We start from the raw sequence: 22,921 nt of genomic DNA, 5'->3' as shown, positions 1-22,921 counted from the left end.
AATGAACAGCAGCAAATAGTTTAGGGGTTTTCTCTTGTGAAAAGTCAGGGGTGACTAGTTGAGGACTGATACAGTGGCCCAGTGGTGTCATCATTTGCAGATTCCTTCCAGGTTTCTGTTCTGCCATCCTTTGCACAAGGCTTTAATCATAAAGGTCACCTCATGGTTGCAAGATGGCAGCTGCAGTCCTATTATAATCCAGGAAGGATGATGAGAAAAGGGACCAATTAAGTGGAAAGTAAAGTCAAACATAAGGCTGGAGAGGTAAGCCAACCAGGTTTCCAACAGTCCTGTGGAGAACAGGTAGAAAAGTGGGGGATGGGGGTACACGTAAGGACAGTGATGCAGAAATTAACACGGGCAGCATGGAGACCTGGTGTGAAGGACTTGTAATACTCCAAGTAAGACATGCTACCGGCTTAAATTAGAGCATTAGCGGTGGGAGTGGACTGAAAAGACAAAACCGATATCTACATGATTATGTAGGAGTTGGTGGTTAGATGTGAAAGAGTGGAAGAAATCAAAGTTGATTCCCAGGTTTCTGGCTTCATTTATGAAAAACAAAGTTTGCAGGAAATGCAGTTGGACACTGGAGATGAAATTTGGACACATTTTGAATTCAAGAAGCCTGTAGGACACACTAGTTCCAGCAGTCAGGTATGAATATGAAAACTGAGGGAGAGTGGTCAGGAATGGAGAATATAGATTTGCAAATTACCTGCAAACACACATCCCCAAGGTAAAACCAAGCAGATGCAGTGTTCTCGCCCAAGGAGCACAGAGCAGTGGTTCTCAGTCCAACCTGGCAACACCCGATTTATGAGAGGTAGTGGAAAAGGCTCAAGACTGAAAGGACGGGGCACCTGGATGGCTCAATGGGTAAAGTTTCTGACTCTTGATTTCTGCTCAGGTCATGATGTCACGGTTTGTGAGACTGAGCCCCGCATTGGGCCCTGTGTGACAGCGAAGAGCCTGCTTGGGATTCTCTCTCCCTGCCTCTCCCCCACTCATTCTCTCTCTCTCTCAAAATAAATAAATAAATGTTTAAAAAAAAAAAAGCCTGAAAGATCAAGAAACTGGAAGCAAAACCAGGAGAGGGTGGCATCTCAGAATCCAAGAGTTACAAGGAGGCAATAGTTAATAGGATGCCTATGAGATAATGCATGTGAAAGAGTTTAGTTAACAAGGAAATACATGTATTTGCTGTTTTTTTTAAAGTTATTTATTTATTTTGAAAGAGAGTGCAAGTGGGGGAGGGGCAGAGAGAGAGAGAGAGAGACACAGAGAGAGACTCAGAATCCGAAGCAGGCTCCAGGTTCAGAGCTGTCAGCACAGAGCTGGACCAGGGCCCAAACTCACGAACCCCGAGATCATACATAACCCTAGCTGATGTCAGACGCTTAACTGACTGAGCCATTCAGGCGCCCCTGTATTTGCTGTTTTCAGCAGACACATTTTAAATATCAAAGCAAGTCTTGGTTTGAGACTCCCATTTCTAGAGAGGAAAACCAAGATTTGGGCACCACCAACTGAAACTCATTCCCTGACATCCAAAAGCCATCAGGATCGCGGTAGAAAGCCCATGTCATAATCAGTTATATGATTTCCCTACTTAAATGGTATCTCATGCATTTACGAAAAAAAAGGAGACTCAGGATGCAGCAGGGTTGGAGAACCTGACAGCCAGGCCAAGTGGGGGCTTGGCATGGGCACAATAAAGTTTTTTGAAACATTTTATTTTTTTTAACGAACGGAAAATCTGAAGTCATGCACTTTTCATATATTTGTTTCCTAAAACAAATCAGAGGAGGACATTAACTTTCCGTTTCTGGGGTTTTAAAGATATTAATCTATTCGTGGCCACGGTCTTTTTTCTGAATCTGGGCGGGTAGCCTGAGTCACCCTGCGCGCAGTGGCTGCCCCGTTGCCTGGCCAGGGCTGGTTGCGCGGCCGTCGCTCAACCAGCGACGCGTCTGGACGCGTGCGGTGAGCTCCAAGGGTCTACAGATCGCTCTAGGACCTGGGTGACCTTGGGCTCCCAGACTGCGGCGCGCGAGTGCCAGACCTAGCGGCCGCGGGGGTAGGGCCAGCGGGAGGGGGCGGAGCTTCCGGGCTTTCAGCGACCCAGGCTGAAAAGACCTGCGGGGCCAGAGCACACTGGCCGCGCGGCGCTGGAACAGACACCCTAGTTGCTGGCAGGTAAGGCCGGAGGCTGGGCTGGGCTGGGTCCGAGCCGCACCCGGAACCTGAGGCTGCAGTGAGCTAGATTCGGTGCGTGCCCTCACCTGCGGCGGGATCGGGGCGGGCGGAGACCCCAAGAGGAGTGGCGACTCTCGGCATCCTCCCCCAGGCCCTTCTGCCCGCGGCCCGAGGCTTCCCGGCACCGGAGGCCCCTGGTGGCCTGCCTGGGGCTGCCCAGGAGAGCCCTGCACAACTCCTCCCAACCTTCTCTTCTTTTTGTTAACAAAAAGAAGAGAAGGGGGGAGGAGTGGGCGCCCTTTCTGAAACACCCCAAATCCTGCGCGCTGTGCCCTCCGTTGCCTAGGGAATATCTTCCTGGAACCCCGACCACCTGCCCTCGCCTCGCTCTGAAGGGAAGCTCTTGCACCTTAGGGAAGAGAAATCATGCCTCGAAAGGAGGTTAAACCCGCTCCGTGCCAGGTGGTAACAGACCTTCTCTAGCTGTACAAATTTGGAATTGGAAAAAGGGCGGGGCCGAAACGTAGACATTTTGTTTTGAGGGGGCTACCCCCTTCCTGGAGTCTGGCAGCGGACTTGCAAAGCAATGTTAAATCGAGGTTTGTGTTGTTATTTAACGAGAAGCAGGTTCTCCATGGATCCTGGAAATGCGCCGCGTCACATATGCCATCTCTCGGCTAGATAACTAACACACGTGGGCGGCGGCCGGGCAATGGAAATGGCTTCTGGAAGCTATCCTGGAACGCACCCACAATGAGAGGAGCTGGAGTTAGTGACTCACCTTGGCAGAGACTTCTGAGATCAGGTTTCCTGCTTCTGTCCTGGGCAGGCCCGGGTTGTGAAATAGTGCGTTCATCTTGCACCTTGTGAAGGCACTAGCCCAGAGACTTTCTCACGCTTTCCTTTTGACGGTGCTTTTCCTACTCTCTATAACCGGCTGTGGCCATGGTACCTCCTGTTGTGACCAGCTGATGCCTTTTTTTTTAAATGTTATTTATTTTGAGAGCGAGAGAGCACGCGCATGAGCGGAGACGGGGCAGAGAGAAAGGGAGAGAGAGAACCCCCTAGCAGGCTTAGCCAGGAGCCGATCTGGGACTCAGTCCACATGAGATCATGACTTGAGCCAAAATCAAATGCTTACCCACTGAGTCACCCAAGCGCCCACCAGCTGGTGCTTTTAAAAATCATGTTCTTACTTGGTGGTGACTTTCTTCAAGAGGTTAAGGGGCCCCAGTGGAGACCTGGCTGCCCACCTCTCAACTGCAATACTTCTACTTAATTCTAAACAAATCAGCCCGTACATTTTACAGATTTAGAGACATAGCCTACATAGGGCCCCTGTCAAGGTTAGCTTGTGATAATAAACAATTTGTGAAATGGAGGTAAAGACTTCAAACGTAGGAGACTTAACCCAGAGATGACTCTGTGTTCAGTTCTCAGGAAAACACCTCTTTTCTACCACTTTTGGCCTACCTTACCTAGCTTAATCTGTCTCTTGGTGACCGTGGCTCTGGAATCCACCTGGAATCAGGTAGAGTTTGAAGCTTGATGTGCATGAATAGAAATGGTGAATTCACAACCACCAAGTTCATGTGTCACGGTGTAGCGGTCAAGGGCCTGGGCAGCACACCCGGGTTTGAATCTTGGCTCTGCTGTTTACTGGCTGGGTAATCTTGAGCGAGCTGTTTAACCTCACATTATTATCAGTAAAATAATAGGCCTTACTTCATAGGGTGTTAAAAGGACTGAGGTAATTCATGGAAATCAGTTTGGCACCTGTTTGTGAGGCACAAATGGTGGCTATTAGTATTTTGGGTGTCCCCACAGCAATTGTTCCTGTTCCCCATAAGGGCATTTTACGCCCACTTCTCCAAGGAAGATACATACAGCTCAGAATGTTCGTTGTTAGGGGTGTTAACATTTCTCAAAATGTGGTTATTTATGGGGCGCCTGGGTGGCTCAGTCGGCTAAGGATCTGACATCAGCTCAGGTCATGATCTCACGGTTCCTGAGTTGGAGCCCCGAGCAGGCTCTCTGCTGATAGCTTGGAGCCCGCTTTGGATTCTCTCTCTCCCATTCTCTCTGCCCCTCCCCTGCTCATATTCTCTCTCTTTCTCCCTCAAAAATAAACATTAAAAAACATTTTTTTTAATGTGGTTATTTACTCTGGTGGTAGATTTGTAACCCCAAGGAAGATAAAGACTTGCCTCACAGAGAACCAAAAGTGCCTACAACTTGTCACTTCTGTATTTTTAAAGCAGAAGCAGGAAACCTTTTGCTAAACCTTGATATAAGGAAAACAGCCCATTATTACTGAGTGATTTGGAAAATCAAAGCCCAAATAAAGTGGGTTTTACAATGAGGAGAGCAGCTGTGTAATGGAATTCACCTTGACAGCTGCAGGTACAAGCTCCTGAAAAGAAGCAAATTAAAAATTCTGGGTCAGCTCTTAAACTTCGGCCAGAATGCCAAAAAACAAAACCAAGCCCAGAGGTGCTTGAGTTTTTCCTCAAGGGGAATATGTACTTTTTATCTAAGCGCTGTATCTTTGTGAAATATCTTCACTAAACCATTGGCTATGCATGTATAACCTCAAAGGGCAGGGCCATGAGTTGGCTCTCTAATAAGAGGCCCTCTTCGGAGACCTCTAGCTCTTGCAGTCCTGGAACAAATGGCAGAGAAGGCCCTTGTAGGGAAAGCTGCAGATTTATGTGGTTTAGAGAGTTTTGGGGTGGTTGTCCCTGGCAGTGGGACCTCCCAGGTGGCTGGCAGGGGCTGTTCATTATGATGGCAGCTTTCTGTTTGTCTCTACCTTCTGATGTAATTACTTCTGTGAACTGAGTAACTGATTTTTGTCTAGGTGTCTCTGTATACGCGGCTGCGGCAGGCACTGTATGTGTCCCAAGGTGATAAGGAGGCAAAGCTCCAAGCCTCTGACACTAAGCCACTTGTGAGTTACCAGCCCCTGGTGAATGGAAGCAGGACCCACCCAGTGTGGCTCTGCAACTAACGTGTTGCCTCGGGACAGGTAACTTCATTCCCTGGGGTTCCAATAATTTTCTAGAAAATGAGAACCCTAGATTTCATTTTTGAGGACACTTCTGGCCTTAAAGTTCAGCCTCTGAGGTGCCACGCTCCCAGGAGCAGAAACTAAACTGATGGGTATCTGTGAATCTCTTGGAACCAGCATCGATATAAAAGTCTCTTCTCTGGTGGCCTCAGCTTAATAATTTACTTCAGAAGCTGAATTCACGAGAAGTCTCCTCTCCAGAGAGTTTAACTGTGGGTAAAAGCTCAGAGCTGAGTTTAAATGCTGCTTTAACTATTTACCAGTTCTGGGGTTGGTGCATACGTTTTCTATTGCTGCTGAAACAGATCATCACAAGTTTAGGAGCTTAACACAACACAGATTAATTAAATCTGTGGTTCCGTATGTCAGAAGTCTTGCTGTGGGCATCACCAGGTTCATGTCAATGTGTTGGTAGTACTGTGTTCCTTTCTGGAGGCTCTGTGGGAAAAGCCATTCCTTGCTCATTCAGGTTATTGGCACAATAGAGTCCATTTGGTTAGAGGACTGAGGTCCCGTATCCTGGTCAAGTGTCAGTTGAGGACTATTCTGGAGGCCACCTGTACGCCTCATCTGTGGCCCCCCATCCCGCTTCATCCGTTCACAAAATCAGCAGTAGTAAGAGAGCTCCATCCTCCTCCTTGAATCTCTTGCCTCTTCTTCTTCCTCTTTTTTTTTTTTTAAGATTTTGTTTTTAAGTAGTCTGTAACGTGGGGCTCAAACTTACAACACTGATATCAAGAGTCACATGCTCTACCAGCTGTCAATGAGGCTCCCCCACTTGCTTCATTTTCTTTTCTTTTCTTTTAATGTTTATTTATTTTTGAGGTGGGGGGAGAGAGAGAGAAGGAATGAGTGGGGGAAGGGCAGAAAGAAAGAGACAGAAGATCCGAAGAGAGCCCGATGTGGGGCTCGAACTCCCAAACCCTGATATCAGGACCTGAGCTGAAGTTGGACACTTAACCAACTGAGCCACCCAGGTGTCCCGCTTCTGTTTTCACATCTCTGACAGATCCTACTGCCTTCCTGTCCTCTTCAATGTAATCGCCCACATGATTATGGATAATCCAGAACAGGTCGTAACCTTAATCTCATCTACAAAGTCACTTGCCATCTAAGGTTGCCAGTATTCACAGGTACCGGGAATTAGGACGCGGACACCTTTGGGGAAGAGAGGTGTTATTTATTCTGCCTACCACAGTTGCCTAAGTTCATTCCCCTCCTTGACCCAGTTTCCTCTTTTGATAAATGGAGGCAGATTAAATTTACTTTACAACATTGTGTGAGGATTAAATACAGTTAATGCATTCAGTGACATTGGACCCAGTGTAATCACACAGGCCCTTAAAAGGAGAAGAAGCCTTTAATTATTTAATTAGAACTAACAGCTTCTCTCACAACATTGTTGGGAGAGACGCTTCCAGCCCTATCTAAAGTAACCTCACCCTTGTCCCTGGTCACCCTCTAACCCAGTGGTTTTCAGTGTGTTCCTGGCTGGAAATGCAAATTCTTGTCCCCCACACCCTAGACCCAAGACCCAGAACCTCTAGAGATGGGGCTCTGCATCTGTGCTTAATGGCCTTCCAGGTGACTCTTATGCCACTTGCGTTTCAGAACCGCTGCTGTTTCCTTATTTTGTTTTCTTTCTAGTCTTTAGCACTAGGTGATGTCTACCTCCACTAGATTATAAAATTCTAGGCGGGGCCTTGCCTGGTTCACTGGTCACTAACACAGCGCCTAGCACAGTACCTGCTCACAGGGGGCTCATAAATAATTGTTGTGGGATGAATGGGATGTAGGTGTTGAGAGTGAACCTACTTAACAGCAGTAAATATGCCCACTCACCAGTGAATGCCTTTCATTTGCTTAAGCTGTGTCATTAAATAGCGATGTGTTAAATGCTTCATGTTCAAGTTCTATGGATTGTTTAGATAGTTATTTGGAAGGACTGATTGGAGTTTCTGGATGGACAGTAACATCCCTTTGTTTTCCTTTCAAAATAATGGAATATGGGGGGGGGGTGGAATGTGGGCTCACACTAGCCATAAATTTGCTACCTAAAGCATTTTCAGGAACTTGATCAGGGATGTCTGTATTTGTAAATCACCTTGCAACGTTTCAGCTTCCTCATCCATCTCAGGTGGATGCAAATGAATAAATAATTATCAGGTTGGTTTTATTGTAAAATGAATCTTTTGTACTTCTGAGGACTTTGGCTTTAACCCCTTGCTGCCTTCTGCAGGAACCTTTTCTGCAATGTCTGTGATCCTTGATCTCTGCTCTCTGCTTGAACATTGTCAAGTGATGAGAGGTTTTTTTTACATTTTATCAAGGGAATTGCTTTCCAGATGTGCTGACACTCTGCACATTGCCTCACACACAGCAGGAAGGTTGGAGGGACGGGGTGGAGGCAAATAGTTGTTCCTTAGGAAGTCCTGATGCTGCCTTTGGAAATTACACAGGATAACCTCTCCCTCCCTTTCTCAGTGACCCTCAGCATATCTGAAGACAGTAATTGTCTCTGACTATATTTTTTCAAATAGAAGAGTCCTGGTTTCTTCCTTCAACTATTTCTCCTGGGTTCTACACCTGTTTATTTTACTATCCTGATAAACGGGAAAGAATTCAGAAATTGGCCACTAGGAAGTAAAAATACTATTTTCAGGTCAGGTCTGACTGAGCCCAAGACAGAGTAACTCCAGGATTGCATGTACATTTGTCTGCTTGTTTGTTCCTTAAACTGCTACTTTTTAGTCCATATTAAGCTTTAAAACCCTCACATATTAATCTTATATTTTTTTCATTATATAGAATAATCATTACCCCTTCACAAATGAGGAACACGTCAGTTCTCATTTGACCGCTTTAAGGTTCTATGAATCAGCAGCAAAGTGGGATTAGAATATAGCTCTCTCTTGCAGGACTGCAAGAGAATCACCCAAGCCTCGTATTTTACCAATACAGAGTGTGACTAAAATAATTGTCACCAGATAGACATAGGAGAGGATATGTACACAAAACATTTTTTTACCTCAAGCCAATTTTGAAAAGTGGTATATATTTTTGTACCTAATCAGGTTGAGTAGTAGAAAAAAAACTTAAGCTGCAAGTAAAATGATTTGTAAGTACATTAACATATCCTGCTATCACGTTCAGAACTCTTTCTATAAAAATGTTTATTGTTAAGAAAATATATTTAAGTATGAACAAGCTGCTCATAATTCTACTGTTCTATCAACCACATGTTCCAAAACTGTTCAGGAAAGTTGATATAGTATTCCAAGCGTCACTTTCAACAAAAAGTAATAAGATTATAGCTATTTTTAAACTGGCTTTTTCCTTAATACATTGTGAACAACCTTCCCTGTTTGTCCCTCTTCATGGCTGTGCAGTTCCCCACCATAGAACTGTATCCTAATTTACTCATAGCCATGTATGTTGCCAAATGTTTACTGTTTTAGACAGTGCTTATCTATCTTCTAGTGTTTACTTATTCCTGCAGATGAAAAGCCTATTTGGAGCACCCCTGAAGGAATCAGCTTCAGAGTCACCCAGAAAAACCTGTCCATACTTCCTAAGACTGGCTTCAAGTGTGTATTACAACTCCAAAATGGTATTTTCCAGGAGGCTTACCCATCTTTAGTCTTTGGACTTTATTCAGAATGACTTTAGTCTGTTACCAATAATTAAATCCACAGTTTAAATTTTTAAAAAAATTTTTAAATTTGTTTTTTTATTTTTGAGAGAGAGAAAGACACACACACACACACACACACACACACACACACACACACACACAGAGCGTGAGTAGGGGAGAGGCAGGGAGAGAGGGAGACACAGAATCTGAAGCAGGCTCCAGGCTCTGAGTTGTCAGCACAGAGCCTGACGCAGGGCGGGGCTCAAACCCTGGAACCATGAGATTATGACCTGAGCCGAAGTTGGACGCTTAACCGACTGAGCCACCCAGGTGCCCCTTAAATCCACTGTTTAAATGAGTTAATGTGCTTAGCAAAGAAGAGTGTTGGGGTCCTCTGGGTGCATTTTGCATGGAAGTGTTTGGCTTGGGTGGAGTGGGAAAGTCATGGCAGAGCATCTGATGTACACTTAACTTATGGGCATCATTTTAAAGTTTAAAGCAGGGGCGCCTGGGTGGCTCAGTAGGTTAAGCATCTGACTTCAGCTCAGGTCACGATCTCGCGGTCCGTGAGTTCGAGCCCTGCGTCGGGCTCTGGGCTAATGGCTCAGAGCCTGGAGCCTGCTTCCCATTCTGTGTCTCCCTCTCTTTCTGCCCCTCCCCCGTTCATGCTCTGTCTCTCTCTGTCTCAAAAATACATAAACGTTAAAAAATAAATAAATAACTAAAGTTTAAAGCAGAGGGTGTTTTAGACTAGGGGGTAAGAGTTTGAAATTATGAGGTTCAGTCTGTTTTTGTTTTAATTCTGAAGAAAGATTTGCCAAAAGATGGGTGATATTATGTGACCACCAAAAGGGAAACATTTGTTACGGGTGGATTTTCCCAATATCTCTGATTATAAAAGTAATACCTGGTCCATTATAGAATAGCTGGGGAAAGTATGGCAAAAAGTTAAGGGTCAGGAAGAGAAATAAGAAATCATAAATAATCCGTCTTAGCATTAACTACTGTCAACATGTTGGGGACATTTATAAAATACCTTTAAAGCAATCAGGTATTTTCTTTCCTCCCTCTCCTGCCATGACAACATTTTGCCCTTGGAAATTGATATTTTAGTAGTGGTTAATGAAGGCTTGGTCTCATTTCGATTTGAACAGCTTAACCTTGGTATCAGCACACTGGCCACTTCTTCCTCTGCCATCTTTGCCCTCCCCTCCCACAGCCATGTCACGGAAGCGGCCACAGTGACTACCAGCCAGCAAAGTGATGTGTTGAAACCAAGACTTGACACTCTCCATCCAGCCCCAAAATCTGGGGGCTGCCTTAACGTCTGGTGCCCTCGATGCCCCCGGCTCATCCATTCCAGGGCATTTGTCTGGCTTCCTCACCTAATACTACCTTCTGTCTACCCTCCACACCCCTAAGTCCCATCACCCCCTCCCTCCCCAGTTTCTTCCTCCTGGTAACCTCACAACTCTTCAGTAATACTATAGTGGCGACTGCTTTTGGAGTGCCTTCTTGAGTGCCGGGTGTTGTACCATGCAGTATGTGTATTTATCCCCATGCTAATGAATGGAGAGTGGAGTTCAGAGGTTGAGTTCACAGCACGTAGGTGGCAGAGCCAGAACTGTTCAAGGCCTTGTTCAGACTCTCCAGACCAGACCGGAAGGCCTGTCCCTTAAGCAGCTCATTGTTTCTTCCCTGCTTTTGTTAAGAGATGAGCGTTTCTTAGTAGGCAGGTTCTTTCCGATGCACTTCATCAGGGGACACCTCTGTGTATGGCCCCCTGTTTGTCCTGCTGCTGTCACCATTCCAGGGGAAGCCTGGAAGTTCCTGCCAGCCTGACACCTTCCCAGTTCCTGACCCTGGCCTGGAGCTCCCTCCCTCCTCCTCCTCCAGGGGGGACACCTGATTCTTATTTTGTAGCCCCTGCCCTGCTGTGGGGGACCTCCGATTAATACCTTCCTCTCCTTGTTCTTCACAGACCTGAGCCCTGTCTAACTTGAACGTGTCAGTTATCCTTTCTGCCCAGAAACTGGTGAACGTGAGAAGCCAGGCGGGGAGCTGGCAGTGTGCCCAGGCCCAGGTCACTCACTAGCAAGGGGAGAGTAGATGGGGTTCTCACTCCTCTGGCTCCAGGCAGAGGGCATTGCAGGGCAGTCAGGATGCCAGCAGGAGGGGCTGAGGCCTCTTCCTCTTCGCTTAGAGTACGGATGCCTCAGGGCCCCCACCTCTCAGGGGGAGGGGCCAGGAAGAAAGATCCGAGTACTCAGGTACTCAAAACAGGAGGTGTAGTAGACATGCCTGTCTGAGTTAGGGCAAGAAGTCGGTGTGCATCCACACATCCACCACTTGTGTGTGCCTGGCTGTGTCAAGCACATACTCATTTAACTTGTTTTACCTCCATAAATCCTCACGGTGTTGGATCGCACCTCTGTACCCGCCGCTTGTTGTAGATGAAGTGAATGAGGCCTGGTTGCAGCCGCATAACCTGCCCTTACATCCAGATCTCTGCCACTCCGACATCTGAGCTCTAACCTCTGCCCTTGGGCACGTCCAATCCTCACTGTATGGGGTTGCTGTGGGTAGCTAAACCCCAGGAGGCTCAGCATGGGGGGTGGTGGCCATTAGTAGGTTGTTGCAGATTTTGAAGAGGCCAGAAGGAAGTAGAGGTTATTCAACTTGTAAAGAAAGGCCAGGCCCTGTTTGGTTTTCTTCCTAGTTCCCCACACATCAGGAAAGCAACATGTCTCTTTCATCCAGGCATGACTTACTCAGTGTTTTCTTTGAGCAATGCCAGAATCTGTTCTTTCTGGTTCTCAACCCTCCCCTGACCATCTTCAGCCCATTCCTGAGCAGAGGATGACCTTCAGAGGTGTGGAGATGATGTTCCTAACTTAAAGAGGGGTGGGGGCTCACCTACCAAGAGACCCTGGGCCTGTCAGGCAGAAGTCCTGACCTGTGGGGCTGAGGGGCCTAGATTGTGGGGCATCTTGGTTTAGAGGCACTCTTGCCTCCTTGTTTCAGGAGGGGGTCGGGAAGGTAGGGGTGGGATTGGGAGACTTCTTAGAGCTGACTTATACTTACTCAGTTAGAAATCTCTGTGCTTTGCCTTCCTTATCGGGTGAAAAGGGTTTGAGCTATCTCAACCCTTCCGTCTCCTCCCCTGATGCTCACTGTACCCACGTAGGCATTACTGTAGTGGGACTGGTCGTCAAAGTCACCCAGACCCCTCTTTACCTCCCCAGAGGGGAGGAGGTGAACAAGGCGGTGTCTCCATCATACTTGCTAAGGTGGGGAGCTTCTGTGCATGCTAAACCTTTGCCTCCTGTTCTGCTGCGGGAGGCACCGGCATCTGGAGGGCACCAGTGTCACCTGTCTGGTCTGACACACTTAGTGGCATGGCCTGGAAAGGTGACCCTTGCTAGGCTCCGGCTCAGCCAGCAGCTTCGGGTGGGGCCAGCAGAGTGGGAATTGTAGTTGCTGAATTAAGTATTTTTCTCGTATTCCCGTTTGACTAAACAACACTTATGGGGAAGAGAGTGCTATCCCCACCACATGATCATGACGACTGTGGCTTGGAGTGGACGTTTATTCACGGCCACTGTAGGTGAGAGCTGGGGTTGGGGCCCGGGCACTGCTGACTCTCGGCCAGGTGCACTTTGACTCCCACAGCCACCCTTCTCCCAGGACTGGCAGCATTTCTTTAGTAACCTGAGGTTTGGGGGCAAGAGGAGGGACCAGGAGAGTACCTTGGTTCACGGCACCCCAGACCATTTCTAGACCATTTCTCGATCTGCTAACTCCTTCCCCATGAATACCCAAAGGCTCCAGGCCCTCCGGCTGTTGGTCTCTGAGATAACCAGCACCCATTTGTTGGTTTGTGACCACCTTTTGTGTCCCTTCCTTGCAGAGTCTGTGGATGATCACGATGGGAAGCCAAGGATTCATCCTGCTGGGGCTCCTGCTCATCCTGGCTGTCCTCTGCCATTCAGGTGAGCGGTCCCCGGGGACATGGATCTGAACCATGAGGTCATGCACTCACTTTTTCTTCGACCTCAGCAAGACTGACCCAATGCTTAGCATGTGGGTACGTGGATATTTGCACACTGAATGAACATGGTAGCTATGAATATTTCTGCCCAACAGAATTTCCAAAGGTGAACTTTGGTTCCCCTGTTTAAAGGTTTGTCAAGAAGCCACATGAAGGGGCGTGTGGGTGACGCGGTTGGGCATCTGACTCTGCAGGTCAGGACCTCATGGTTCACGGGTTTGAGCCCTGTGTCGGGCTCCACGCTGGGAGGGGGGAGTCTACTTGGGATTCTCTGTCTCCCCCTTCTCTCTGCCCCTCCCCTGCTCACTGCTTTCTCTCTTCCTCTCTCAAAAATAAATAAATAAACATTAAAAAAAAGAGAAGAAGAAGAAGAAACCAAATGAACTCTGGCTCTAGCCAGGAGAAGATTCAGTCCTAGGAACAACTTTTCAAACGGCCGTCTCCAGGATCCGAGCCAGAATTCACCCTCCCTCTTACATTCTCCCCTCTCATGCGTGTGTACACGCATCCGGAACAGGAGGGGACTGCAGAAACATTGCGTCTCTGTCCCTTCCCATTGTGGCTCCCCTCCCACACAGGGGCAACCAACGCCCTCAGGAAGGAAGAGGCAGAGTGGGCTAACCACCCCCCCCCACCTTCACCCTATGGGGGGGCGCCTGGCTCCAGGCATCTGTCTCATCATCTGCAAACAAAGTGGTAGGAGGGAGTTATTTGGACTGACCTTTCAAAGGTTAATCTGGAACCTTCACAGATGGAGAGTCGTCTGCTAGGTGGGATTTCACACCAGGGAAGGCTAACATGGCCATTTAAGATGCTCTAGAGAGCTTGGCTCCTATATGCTCAGATAGTGAGGAGCCACTTTCTTCTGGCCTTCTGGAAAATTCCCTCCCCCCTGGGGATGGATATATGCTTTGGCCTTAGAACTGCAAGTTAGCTCTTGGGTTCTAAAACCCACACTTGGTCTGGGTTTCACCATGACATTCTTCTATGAGATTTTACATATTTCATTTTCAAAAATGTCCTTTCACACAGACAGATACTGCCACATAACTGATTATCGATCTGTGAGAATGTGATCAGAGAGTATTCGTTGCCTGGAAGGCATTTATAGAATTCTGTTAGTTTATTCTCTTGATAGTTACCTTTTAATACATCGCTGCAAATTAATCACTTTTTAAAAATCACTTCTAGTTGAGGGTAAGAGGAAGCTTCTCATTTGCACAGTTCTAGGGATTTTGACACATGGAAATTCTTTCTGTACTTGTATCAGGGTCCAAAAATTGCTGCTGGGACTGCAGTTTGAGGTTGGAAAAGTAGATCTGCTACGGATCTGTGTGGGAATGGAAGCGCGCTGTGAGCTGCGAGCCCCCGTCCCATCGAGTGCAGATGGTGGGCCTCCTTCCGCCAGGACGGCAAGTTAGTGCTGCTCTAACAAGTCCTGACGGGTTTCTTTCTGATTCTAGGTCATAGCCTGACATGCTACAGCTGTGTGTCACCAGTGAGTGGTAACTGCACTAAGACCTCCGTTTGTTCATCGAATTTTGACTCGTGTCTCTACATTGAAGCCGGTAAGAGCCTGCCCCTTCCCTGCCTCCTAACTGTAAGGGGATGAGGAGGGCCTGGGAAAAAATGAGCGCCACATTCATTCTCATCAGGCTTGTATCCAACAAGCAGTAACTGTCATCTAAGAGAGAAAAATAAAAACACCCTTCAAGGTTATTCTCTTCTTCTATACTCTACCACAAAGCCTTTCCAGAGTCAGCCACAAAGAATACTGAACATATCAGGTGAACTCCTAAAAGGCTCGGGAGACCCACAGGTTCAGGAAAACCCAATAGAAAGGAGAACAAGATTAATTTGCCTAAAAAGAAGAAATCCTTCAATAAGTAAGCACAAATCAGAATTATCCTGTCTAACTGGAGTGTCTGATAATTTTGATATAAATTCCTGGAATGTGGCTAAAATTCCAAGCCCTACAATGCAAGGTCCTTGATTGTCCTCTACCTTGATAGGCCCATAATAATTCATTGTTAATGTAGAAAGCACAATAAGGCTCCTGGAGAGAACATAGCCACTCACTCCACAAATATTTGAACACAGTTACGTATGAGCACATGCATCAAGTTAACCTTGATCATCTGTGTCTCTTCAACCACATCTCTCCCACCTCCCTCCACAAAAAGTGTCATTTCCAAATAAGAGAATAGAGGCAATATTTTTTTTATATTTAATTTTATTTTTTATTTTTTTAAAATTTGTATCCAAATTAGTTAGCATATAGTGAAACAATGATTTCAGGAGTAGATTCCTTAATTCCCCTTACCCATTTAGCCCATCCCCCCTCCCACAACCCCTCCAGTAACCCTCAGTTTGTTCTCCATATTTATGAGTCTCTTCTGTTTTGTCCCCCTCTCTGCTTTTATATTATTTTTGTTTCCCTTTCCTTATGTTAATCTGTTTTGTCTCTTAAAGTCTTCATATGAGTGAAGTCATGATTTTTGTCTTTGACTAATTTCACTTAGCATAATACTCTCCAGTTCCATCCACATAGTTGCAAATGGCAAGATTTCATTCTTTTTGATTGCTGAGTAATACTCCATTATATATATACACACACACCACATTTTCTTTATCCATTCATCCATCGATGGACATTTGGGCTCTTTCCATACTTTGGCTATTGTTGATAGTGCTGCTATAAACTTGGGGGTGCATGTGTCCCTTCAAAACAGCACACCTGTATCCCGTGGATAAATGCCTAGTAGTGCAATTGCTGGGTCGTAGGGTAGTTCTATTTTTAGTTTTTTGAGGAACCTCCATATGGTTTTCCAGAGTGGCTGCACCAGCTTGCATTGCCACCAACAATGCAAAAGGGTTCCTCTTTCTCCACATCCTCGCCAACATCTGTTGTTGCCTGAGTTGTTAATGTAAGCCATTCTGACAGGTGTAAGGTGATATCTCCTTATGGTTTTGGTTTGTATTTCCCTGATGATGAGTGATGTGGAGCATTTTTTCATGTGTCGGTTGGCCATCTGGATGTCTTCCTTGAAGAAGTGTCTATTCATGTCTTTTGCCCATTTCTTCAGTGGATTATTTATTTCTTGGGTGTTGAGTTTGAGAAGTTCTTTATAGATTTTGGATACTAACAGAATAAAGGCAATATTATGTGTAGAGTAAGAATTAGATTAGCAGTTAGGAGCTCCCATCTTCCATCTCTGTCCTGCCTCCATCTAGTAAGTTCCTTCTGCCTGTGTTTTTTCATTTATGAAATGTAATATGTGTATTGGATGGTAGAGGTGAAGAGGAGAGGGAAGGAGGGAAGTAGAGCCAAATCTTTTTTCCAGCTCTCAAATCCCATTGTTTCTGATTGTTAAACTTTTATTGAAAAATTTTCCAACTTTACTGAACAATAATTGATAGAGAAAAATTGTGTATGCTTGAGGTACACAGTGTAATGATTTGATATTTGTATGCATTGTGAAATGATTACCACAGTGATCTAATTAACACATCCAGCACCTCACACAGTTGCCTTTTTTGTGTGTGATGAGAACACTAAGATCTATCCTCTTAGCAAATTTCAAGCATACAATACAGTATTAGTAACTATTCTCACCATGCTATTCGTGAGACATCCAAAACTTATCTATCTTATAATGAATTGTTCCACTTTTAAAAGTGGTTTGTGTAGGGGCGCCTGGGTGGTTCAGTGATTTAACATCCGACTCTTGACTTCAGCTTAGGTCATGATCTCACTGTTTGCGAGTTCGAGCCCCACATCCGGCTCTGCTCTGACAGCATGGAGCCTGCTTGGGATTCTGTCTCCTCCTCTCTGCCCCTCCCCCTCTTGCTCTCTCTCTCTGTCTGTCTCTCTCTCAAAATAAATAAAAATAAACTTTGGGGAAGAAAAAGTGGTTCGTATAAATAACAAGACCCATCTATTAATAGTGGCCAAAATCCAAAATGCTGACAACACCAAATGCTGACAAGGGTTCAGAGCAAAAGGAACTGTCGTTCACTGCTCGTGGGAATGCAAAATGGTGCGGCTTGGCAGTTTCTTAAATAAGCTAGATATGCTCTCACTGTGTGATTCAGCACTCACTGAATATATACTCAAAGGGGTTGAAAACTTCTGTCCACACAAAAACCTGCACACAGATGTTTCTAGCAGCTTTATTCATGGTTGCCAAGATTTGGAAACAACCAGATGCCCTTCAGTAAGTGAATGGGTAAATGAACTGTGCATTGTAGTACATCCAGCCAATGGACTAAAAAGAAATGAGCTATCAAGCCATGAAAAGACATGAAGGAAAATTAAATGCCTATTACTGAGGGAAACAAGCCAATACGAAAAGGCTACGTAATGTATCATTCCATGGTAGGACATTTTGGAAAAGGCAAAAGGAGACCATAAAGAGGTCATTGGTTGCCAGGGGTTAGCAGGAAGGAGGGAGGGATGAAAAGGTGGAGCACAGGATTTTAGGGCAACAAAACTACTCTGTGTGATACTATATTGGTGGACATGTGCCACGTGTATGTCAAACTGCATGCAACACCCAGAGCGAACCGAAACGTAAATGATGGATTTTCGATGGTAATGATAAATCCATGTGGGTTCCTCAGTTGTAACAAGTGTACCACTGGGGGGGGGGGGGGGGGGGGAGGTTCTTTAGGGTGGGCACAGAGGTGTCAGGGGGCTGAGAACTCTACATCTGCTCAATTTTGCTGTGAATCTAAAGGTCCTCTAAAGAATAAAATCTATTTTTTAAAAAGGGATAACATGAATCTTAAATATTTTTCTTCTATGTACAGAAGTCCCCAAATTCGGCCAGACATGTAATAGCAGTTCTTGAACTAGAGCTGTTTTGACCTTGCGGTAAGACAGATACTAACAGAGCACCTAAATCCCCCTGCAGCTCGGATTGACGTCTCCTGGGAGAGGCAGGGCACACTGTCAAAAACAGGAGTCAAAGGTCAGGTACTCATTGGAGAGATCATTCAACTACTGTAGCCACATTTCACATTCAACTACTCTAGCCATATTAGAAAGTGGGCATACTTCTCTTCTGGGGTCAGGGGGGCAGTTTGAAGAGAAAACGCACATGATGGTGCTGTACAGAGTGAGTCTAGAAGGGAAGTAGGCGTTGAGTGTGAATTCAGCTGATACTTCCTGGCATCCTGGCCATGTCCCAGCATTACAAACCACGTGCTTAGACTCTGGCAGAAGCCTCGTGACTGCGCCAAGCCATCGTTGCCCTTCTGACCTTCTGAACAAGGGGCACACTTAGAGGTGCCGAGGACAATTAGGGACTGTTGCTTGGTGACGTTAGACGCAAACTAAATCTTCAAAGAGAGCCAGGATGATGCGTCAAGCAGAGAGAGAACCTCTAACATTCCAGTGACTCTGATATAATCCGCTTTATTTGGGTGGTTCTGACGAAGGCTTTGGTGAGCTCACCACATCAGAGGTTGTTATGCAAATAAGATCATTGAAGTAGAGGGGCACCTGGGTGGTTCAGTTGGTTAAGCATCCGACCTCAGCTCAGGTCGTGATCTCACAGTTCATGAGTTTGAGCCTGGTGTCAGGCTCCGTGCTGAAAGGCTCCAAGCCTGGAACCTGCTTCAGATTCTGTCTCCCTCTCTCTCCCTGCCCTTCCCCCGCTCATGCTCTGTCTCTCTTTCCTTCAAAAATAAACATTAAAAAAAATTAAAAAGATCATTGAAGCAGATGCTTAGCTCACTGCAGGACACATAGTAAATGATTAATTGGTAGCAATTATTAATAAATTGCTATCTGCTCTCTCCAGGCTGTTAGGTTCCCCTAATTAAAATTCTGGTAGCTTTAATGTTTTTCCAGTTCCACTGCCTGGTTAGTATTATGGAAAGCAGTAACTTCCCTATTCTACAGCATCCTCTATTGGAGGCATCTTCTTAAATACCGATGACCAAGAAAGTAAAGTCACTAGAACACTCTGTCTGGCCTCTGCCACTTGACCAAACTTCATTAAAATTCAGTCCAAACACACATTCCCTCTGAGGGGGGAGGTGGGACAGTTACATTTGCAATTATGAATGTAGTTTTGAGGGCGCCTGAGTCAGTTAAATGTCCGACTCTTGATTTCGGCTCAGGTCATGATCTCAAGGTCGTGAGATCAAGCCCCAAGTTGGGCTCTGTGCTGATGGTGCAGAGCCTGCATGGGATTCTCTCTCTCCCTTTCTCCCTGACCCTCCCCTGCTTCTGTGCGCCTGCTCTCTCTCTCTCAAAATAAATAAAACTTTTTAAAAAATGTAGTTTTGTTCCCAGCTATGAATGAAATTTAGTTACAAGCCTTTAATAAGGAAATAGGTATCTGCATTTTTTTTTTCTTTTTTCCCAGCACAGAAGATAAGAAAGTGATTCCAGGGCAAGGACCATACCTTCTATGTCTGTATATCCCCAGTTTGTAGCACACAGTCTTGGCACATAGACAGGTATTTTGGAGAGGAAAATCTACCATAATTCCTTTCAACTAACACATTGTTTTTCCCTTAATTTTTCTGAATATTAAAAAAACCATGAGATAGTTGGCATATATGCTTTTGGCTTTTCTTTTTCTTTTTTTTAAAGTTTTTATTTATTTTTGAGACAGAGAGAGAGCATGAGCAGGGGAGGGGCAGAGAGAGAGAGGGAGACACAGAATCTGAAGCAAGCTCCAGGCTCCGAGCTGTCAGCACAGAGCCTGACGTGGGGCTTGAACTCACAGACTGTAAGATCATGACCTGAGCCGAAGTCGGATGCTTAACCGACTGAGCCATCCAGGCGCCCCATTGGCTTTTATTTTTCAATGTGTGCAAAGATTGGGACCGTAGTGGCATGTTTTCTTGGAAACTCTTCCTATATTACTGAATAGTCTAATGATTTTTAAATGACGTTTAAAACATTTAAAAAAAATATCCAATGACTTAAAAAAAAAATCTCGGTCCATAAGCAATATATAAATGAAGGATAGTCTTCTGTGAAGGTAACACTGTTAAATTCCTTGGGGATTTTTCCAGAAAAAAATTAATGCGTTTACCTCCACACATACACTTTATTTATACAGATGGCTCTCATTCTACATACTGTCCTGCATCCATTCTATTGAGATATAATTCACATACAATTTAAAATAATACAATGCAGTGACTTTTAGTATATTCACAAGGTTGCACGTCTGCCATCACTAACTCCAGAATATTTTTATCCCGAAAAGAAAATCCTTACCCATTAAGTAGTCACTTCCCATTCCTCCCTGCCACATAACCCAGAAGTTACTAATCTACCTGCTGTCCCCATGGATTTGCCTGTTCTGGACATTTCATATAAACAGAATCCTACAGTATTTGTGGCCTTTGTGACTGGCTTCTTTCACCAAACATAATGTGTTTAAGGTTCACCCGTGTTATCACACGTTATCAATACTTCCATTCATTTTTATGGCTGAATAATATTCCAGTGTATGGATAGACCACATTGTTTATCTATTCACCAATTAATGGACATGTGGGTTTCCACTTCTTAGGGATTTTTTTAAATGTTTATTTATTTTTGAGAGAGACAAAGTACGAGCAGGGAAGGGGCAGAGAGAGAGGGAGACACAGAATCCGAAACAGGCTCCAGGCTCTAGGCTCTGAGCTGTCAGCACAGAGCCCGACGCGGGGCTCGAACCCACGAACCGTGAGATCATGACCTGAGCTGAAGTCGGATGCTTAACCCACTGAGCCACCCAGGTGCCCCTGCAGTAACCATTCTTGAGGCTCTCTCCTAATCTTTTTCACAAGGAACTTCACAGAGCAAATTCTAGAAGTAAGGTTGTTGGATCAATGGGAGTATGTGTTTAAAAATCTTAGCAAACCCCTAAAACCTCAGTACGATCCCCTGTGGGCTCCCACCACACACAGCTGTGCGGGTTCTCATGAGACTTTGGTTTTAGCGAAAAGTTCCTTTTCGAGCCGCATCATCAGTCGCTCAATCATTCCCCTTTATAGCCCGACTAGGATACGTATTCTTGCCCGGACGTCTCTACTTCCCTTCGGAGCTAGGTTCTAAGAAGTAGGATCAGGAGTTCGAAGGCAGGCACAGAACATTGCCCACTTGCTCACCCTTGTGTGTGTGTGTCCCCCACAGAGCCCAGATCCTATTACTACCAATGCTGGAAGTTGGCGGACTGCAGTTTCGAGCGAATCTCAGCTTCCTTCGGGCTTCAGAAGCTCCAGTACCGCTGCTGCCAGCAGGACCTGTGTAACAGGAGCTTTGGCACCACTGTCTCCGGGAAGATGGCTCTGCTGGTGACCCCGCTGCTGGTAGCAGTCTGGAACCTTTGTCTCTAACTCAACACTGGGAGGCCCTTCTCCTAAACTTTCTGTTTCTGTATATTCCTTGTTTCCTCTGCTGCTGCATTCCCAAGGCTGTCTATTTTCACCTGGATCCTATTGAGAAGGATTAAAACTAGCTTGAGCCACTTGGTAAAGAGAGAGACTCAGCGCCTTTGAAGACCGGTCGTGTTGGCAGCAAAGACCCGTCGGAGGGAAGAAACTGAAGAGGGAGGCGCGGGCGATTTGAGCTAGGTCACGTGCTTGTCCCTCTGCTTGTTGCAAGACCAGCTTTGCGGTGGCCGCTGGAGTACATTAGACTCTGCATGTCTCCGTTCTTTCCCCTCTCATTCCTTGAATGTAGTTAAAGAGTATCATGAGTGCTTTTGGGGGCAGACCGGGGCAGGGGGTTCTTTTCAGCAGTCTCTCGGGGAATGCTTTCATCCTCTCCCCTTACGGGCCCTGTGCTGCCACGCAGGCACAAAGAACCTTCCACGTGTGGGCTGTCAGGGGCAGTGAAATTCCTAATGCAGAGCAATTGGAATGACCTTGGTCTTCGCAACTAGCAGGTGTCTGGCAAGGAAGGTAAGCCCTCCAAATGGCGGGGCACGGAAACCCCAGGTCTTCCGAGATCTGAGTTTTCCTCTGTCCCTAGATTGTGTATGGGCTACTGTCTTCCCTAGAAAAACTTAATAGGACATATTAATGATATGTTAAAACTACCCCTCCTACTTTTTTATTGGAATGGTGGGATATCTTGGCTTTGTCACACATAGTTAAAAGTCTGAACATTTGGACATCCTGTGTTAAAAATGACTTGCGGTATTAAGTGTGCTTGTTTTGCATAGTACTGGTAGTAAGTCTCTTCATACGTGTACTTACACTGTATGAACACAATGGGAAGAGCCTCTGAGTTGCAGGTGGGGACCTCCAAGTGTCCTCACGAACAGCAGCAACAGCAAGGGTGTGATTTGCCTGCCAACTTCCGGCCTGTTGACTCCTAGCTGACTTAGCACAGATTGCGTAAAATGCATGTGTAAGGGTTATTAACATAATCACAATTGTTAAGGCTTTGGGAAGCTCTTCTGGTTTCCTGAAAAGTGATCCACCTTTTCAGGAGGGCAACGTTTTGCCTTTTTCTAGTGGGTGATGGTGAATAATTCTTAAGGTCCGGTAGACTTAAGGACATTTGTGTTCTTATAATCTTGATTGTACTTAGCAGCATAGCCTGATTTTTGCAGATGATGCTAGGCTTCCATGATTAACATTTTTTTAAGACCTCTTGATTATGTAATCTCAACAAACCGGGAGGAATGCCCTTCCAAAAATAAAATTTAACCAAATGCACGAGCGTGGTTATTGGCCCGGAAGGAAAACAACATGTGGGACACCCAGTGGTAGCAACTGAAAGAGAAGAGCGTGACCAGTGTCAGCTGTCTCGTGTTGATGCCCTTACTTGAAGAGAGACGACTAGGACCTTCCTCAACAAAACCTAGCATTGCCTTGGTGGTCTGGGTTACTTACTGGCTCCGTGTTTTTCCTTACAGCGTCTTTAATTCCCTTGTCCAAGACAAAATACTACCTCTTTCCTCACTAGGATCTTTCCCGCCCAAAGAAGCACTGAAGTGCACACAGC

At 45.7% G+C, this 22,921-nt stretch overlaps 1 protein-coding gene across 2 annotated transcripts; it reads left to right on the top strand.

Moving 5' to 3' along the window:
- Positions 1–1,886: 1,886 nt before the first annotated feature.
- Positions 1,887–22,632, top strand: CD59 (CD59 molecule (CD59 blood group)). 2 transcript variants are annotated; one of them, XM_045484913.1, is made up of 5 exons: positions 1,915–2,199; positions 5,060–5,227; positions 12,814–12,895; positions 14,418–14,522; positions 21,101–22,632. In XM_045484913.1, the coding sequence occupies exons 3-5, from the start codon at positions 12,823–12,825 to the stop codon at positions 21,301–21,303; spliced, it is 381 nt and encodes a 126-aa protein (XP_045340869.1). In that variant the 5' UTR covers positions 1,915–2,199; positions 5,060–5,227; positions 12,814–12,822; the 3' UTR covers positions 21,304–22,632. The 2 variants fall into 2 exon arrangements, with proteins under 2 accessions (XP_045340868.1, XP_045340869.1); XM_045484912.1 differs by lacking the exon at positions 5,060–5,227 and having other exon boundaries at positions 1,887–2,199.
- The last annotated feature ends 289 nt before the right edge of the window (positions 22,633–22,921 follow it).

The sequence above is a fragment of the Leopardus geoffroyi genome, chromosome D1 (genome assembly GCF_018350155.1).
Source record: "Leopardus geoffroyi isolate Oge1 chromosome D1, O.geoffroyi_Oge1_pat1.0, whole genome shotgun sequence".
Lineage (NCBI taxonomy): Eukaryota > Metazoa > Chordata > Mammalia > Carnivora > Felidae > Leopardus > Leopardus geoffroyi.
This window is presented reverse-complemented; position numbering and strand designations above follow the sequence as displayed.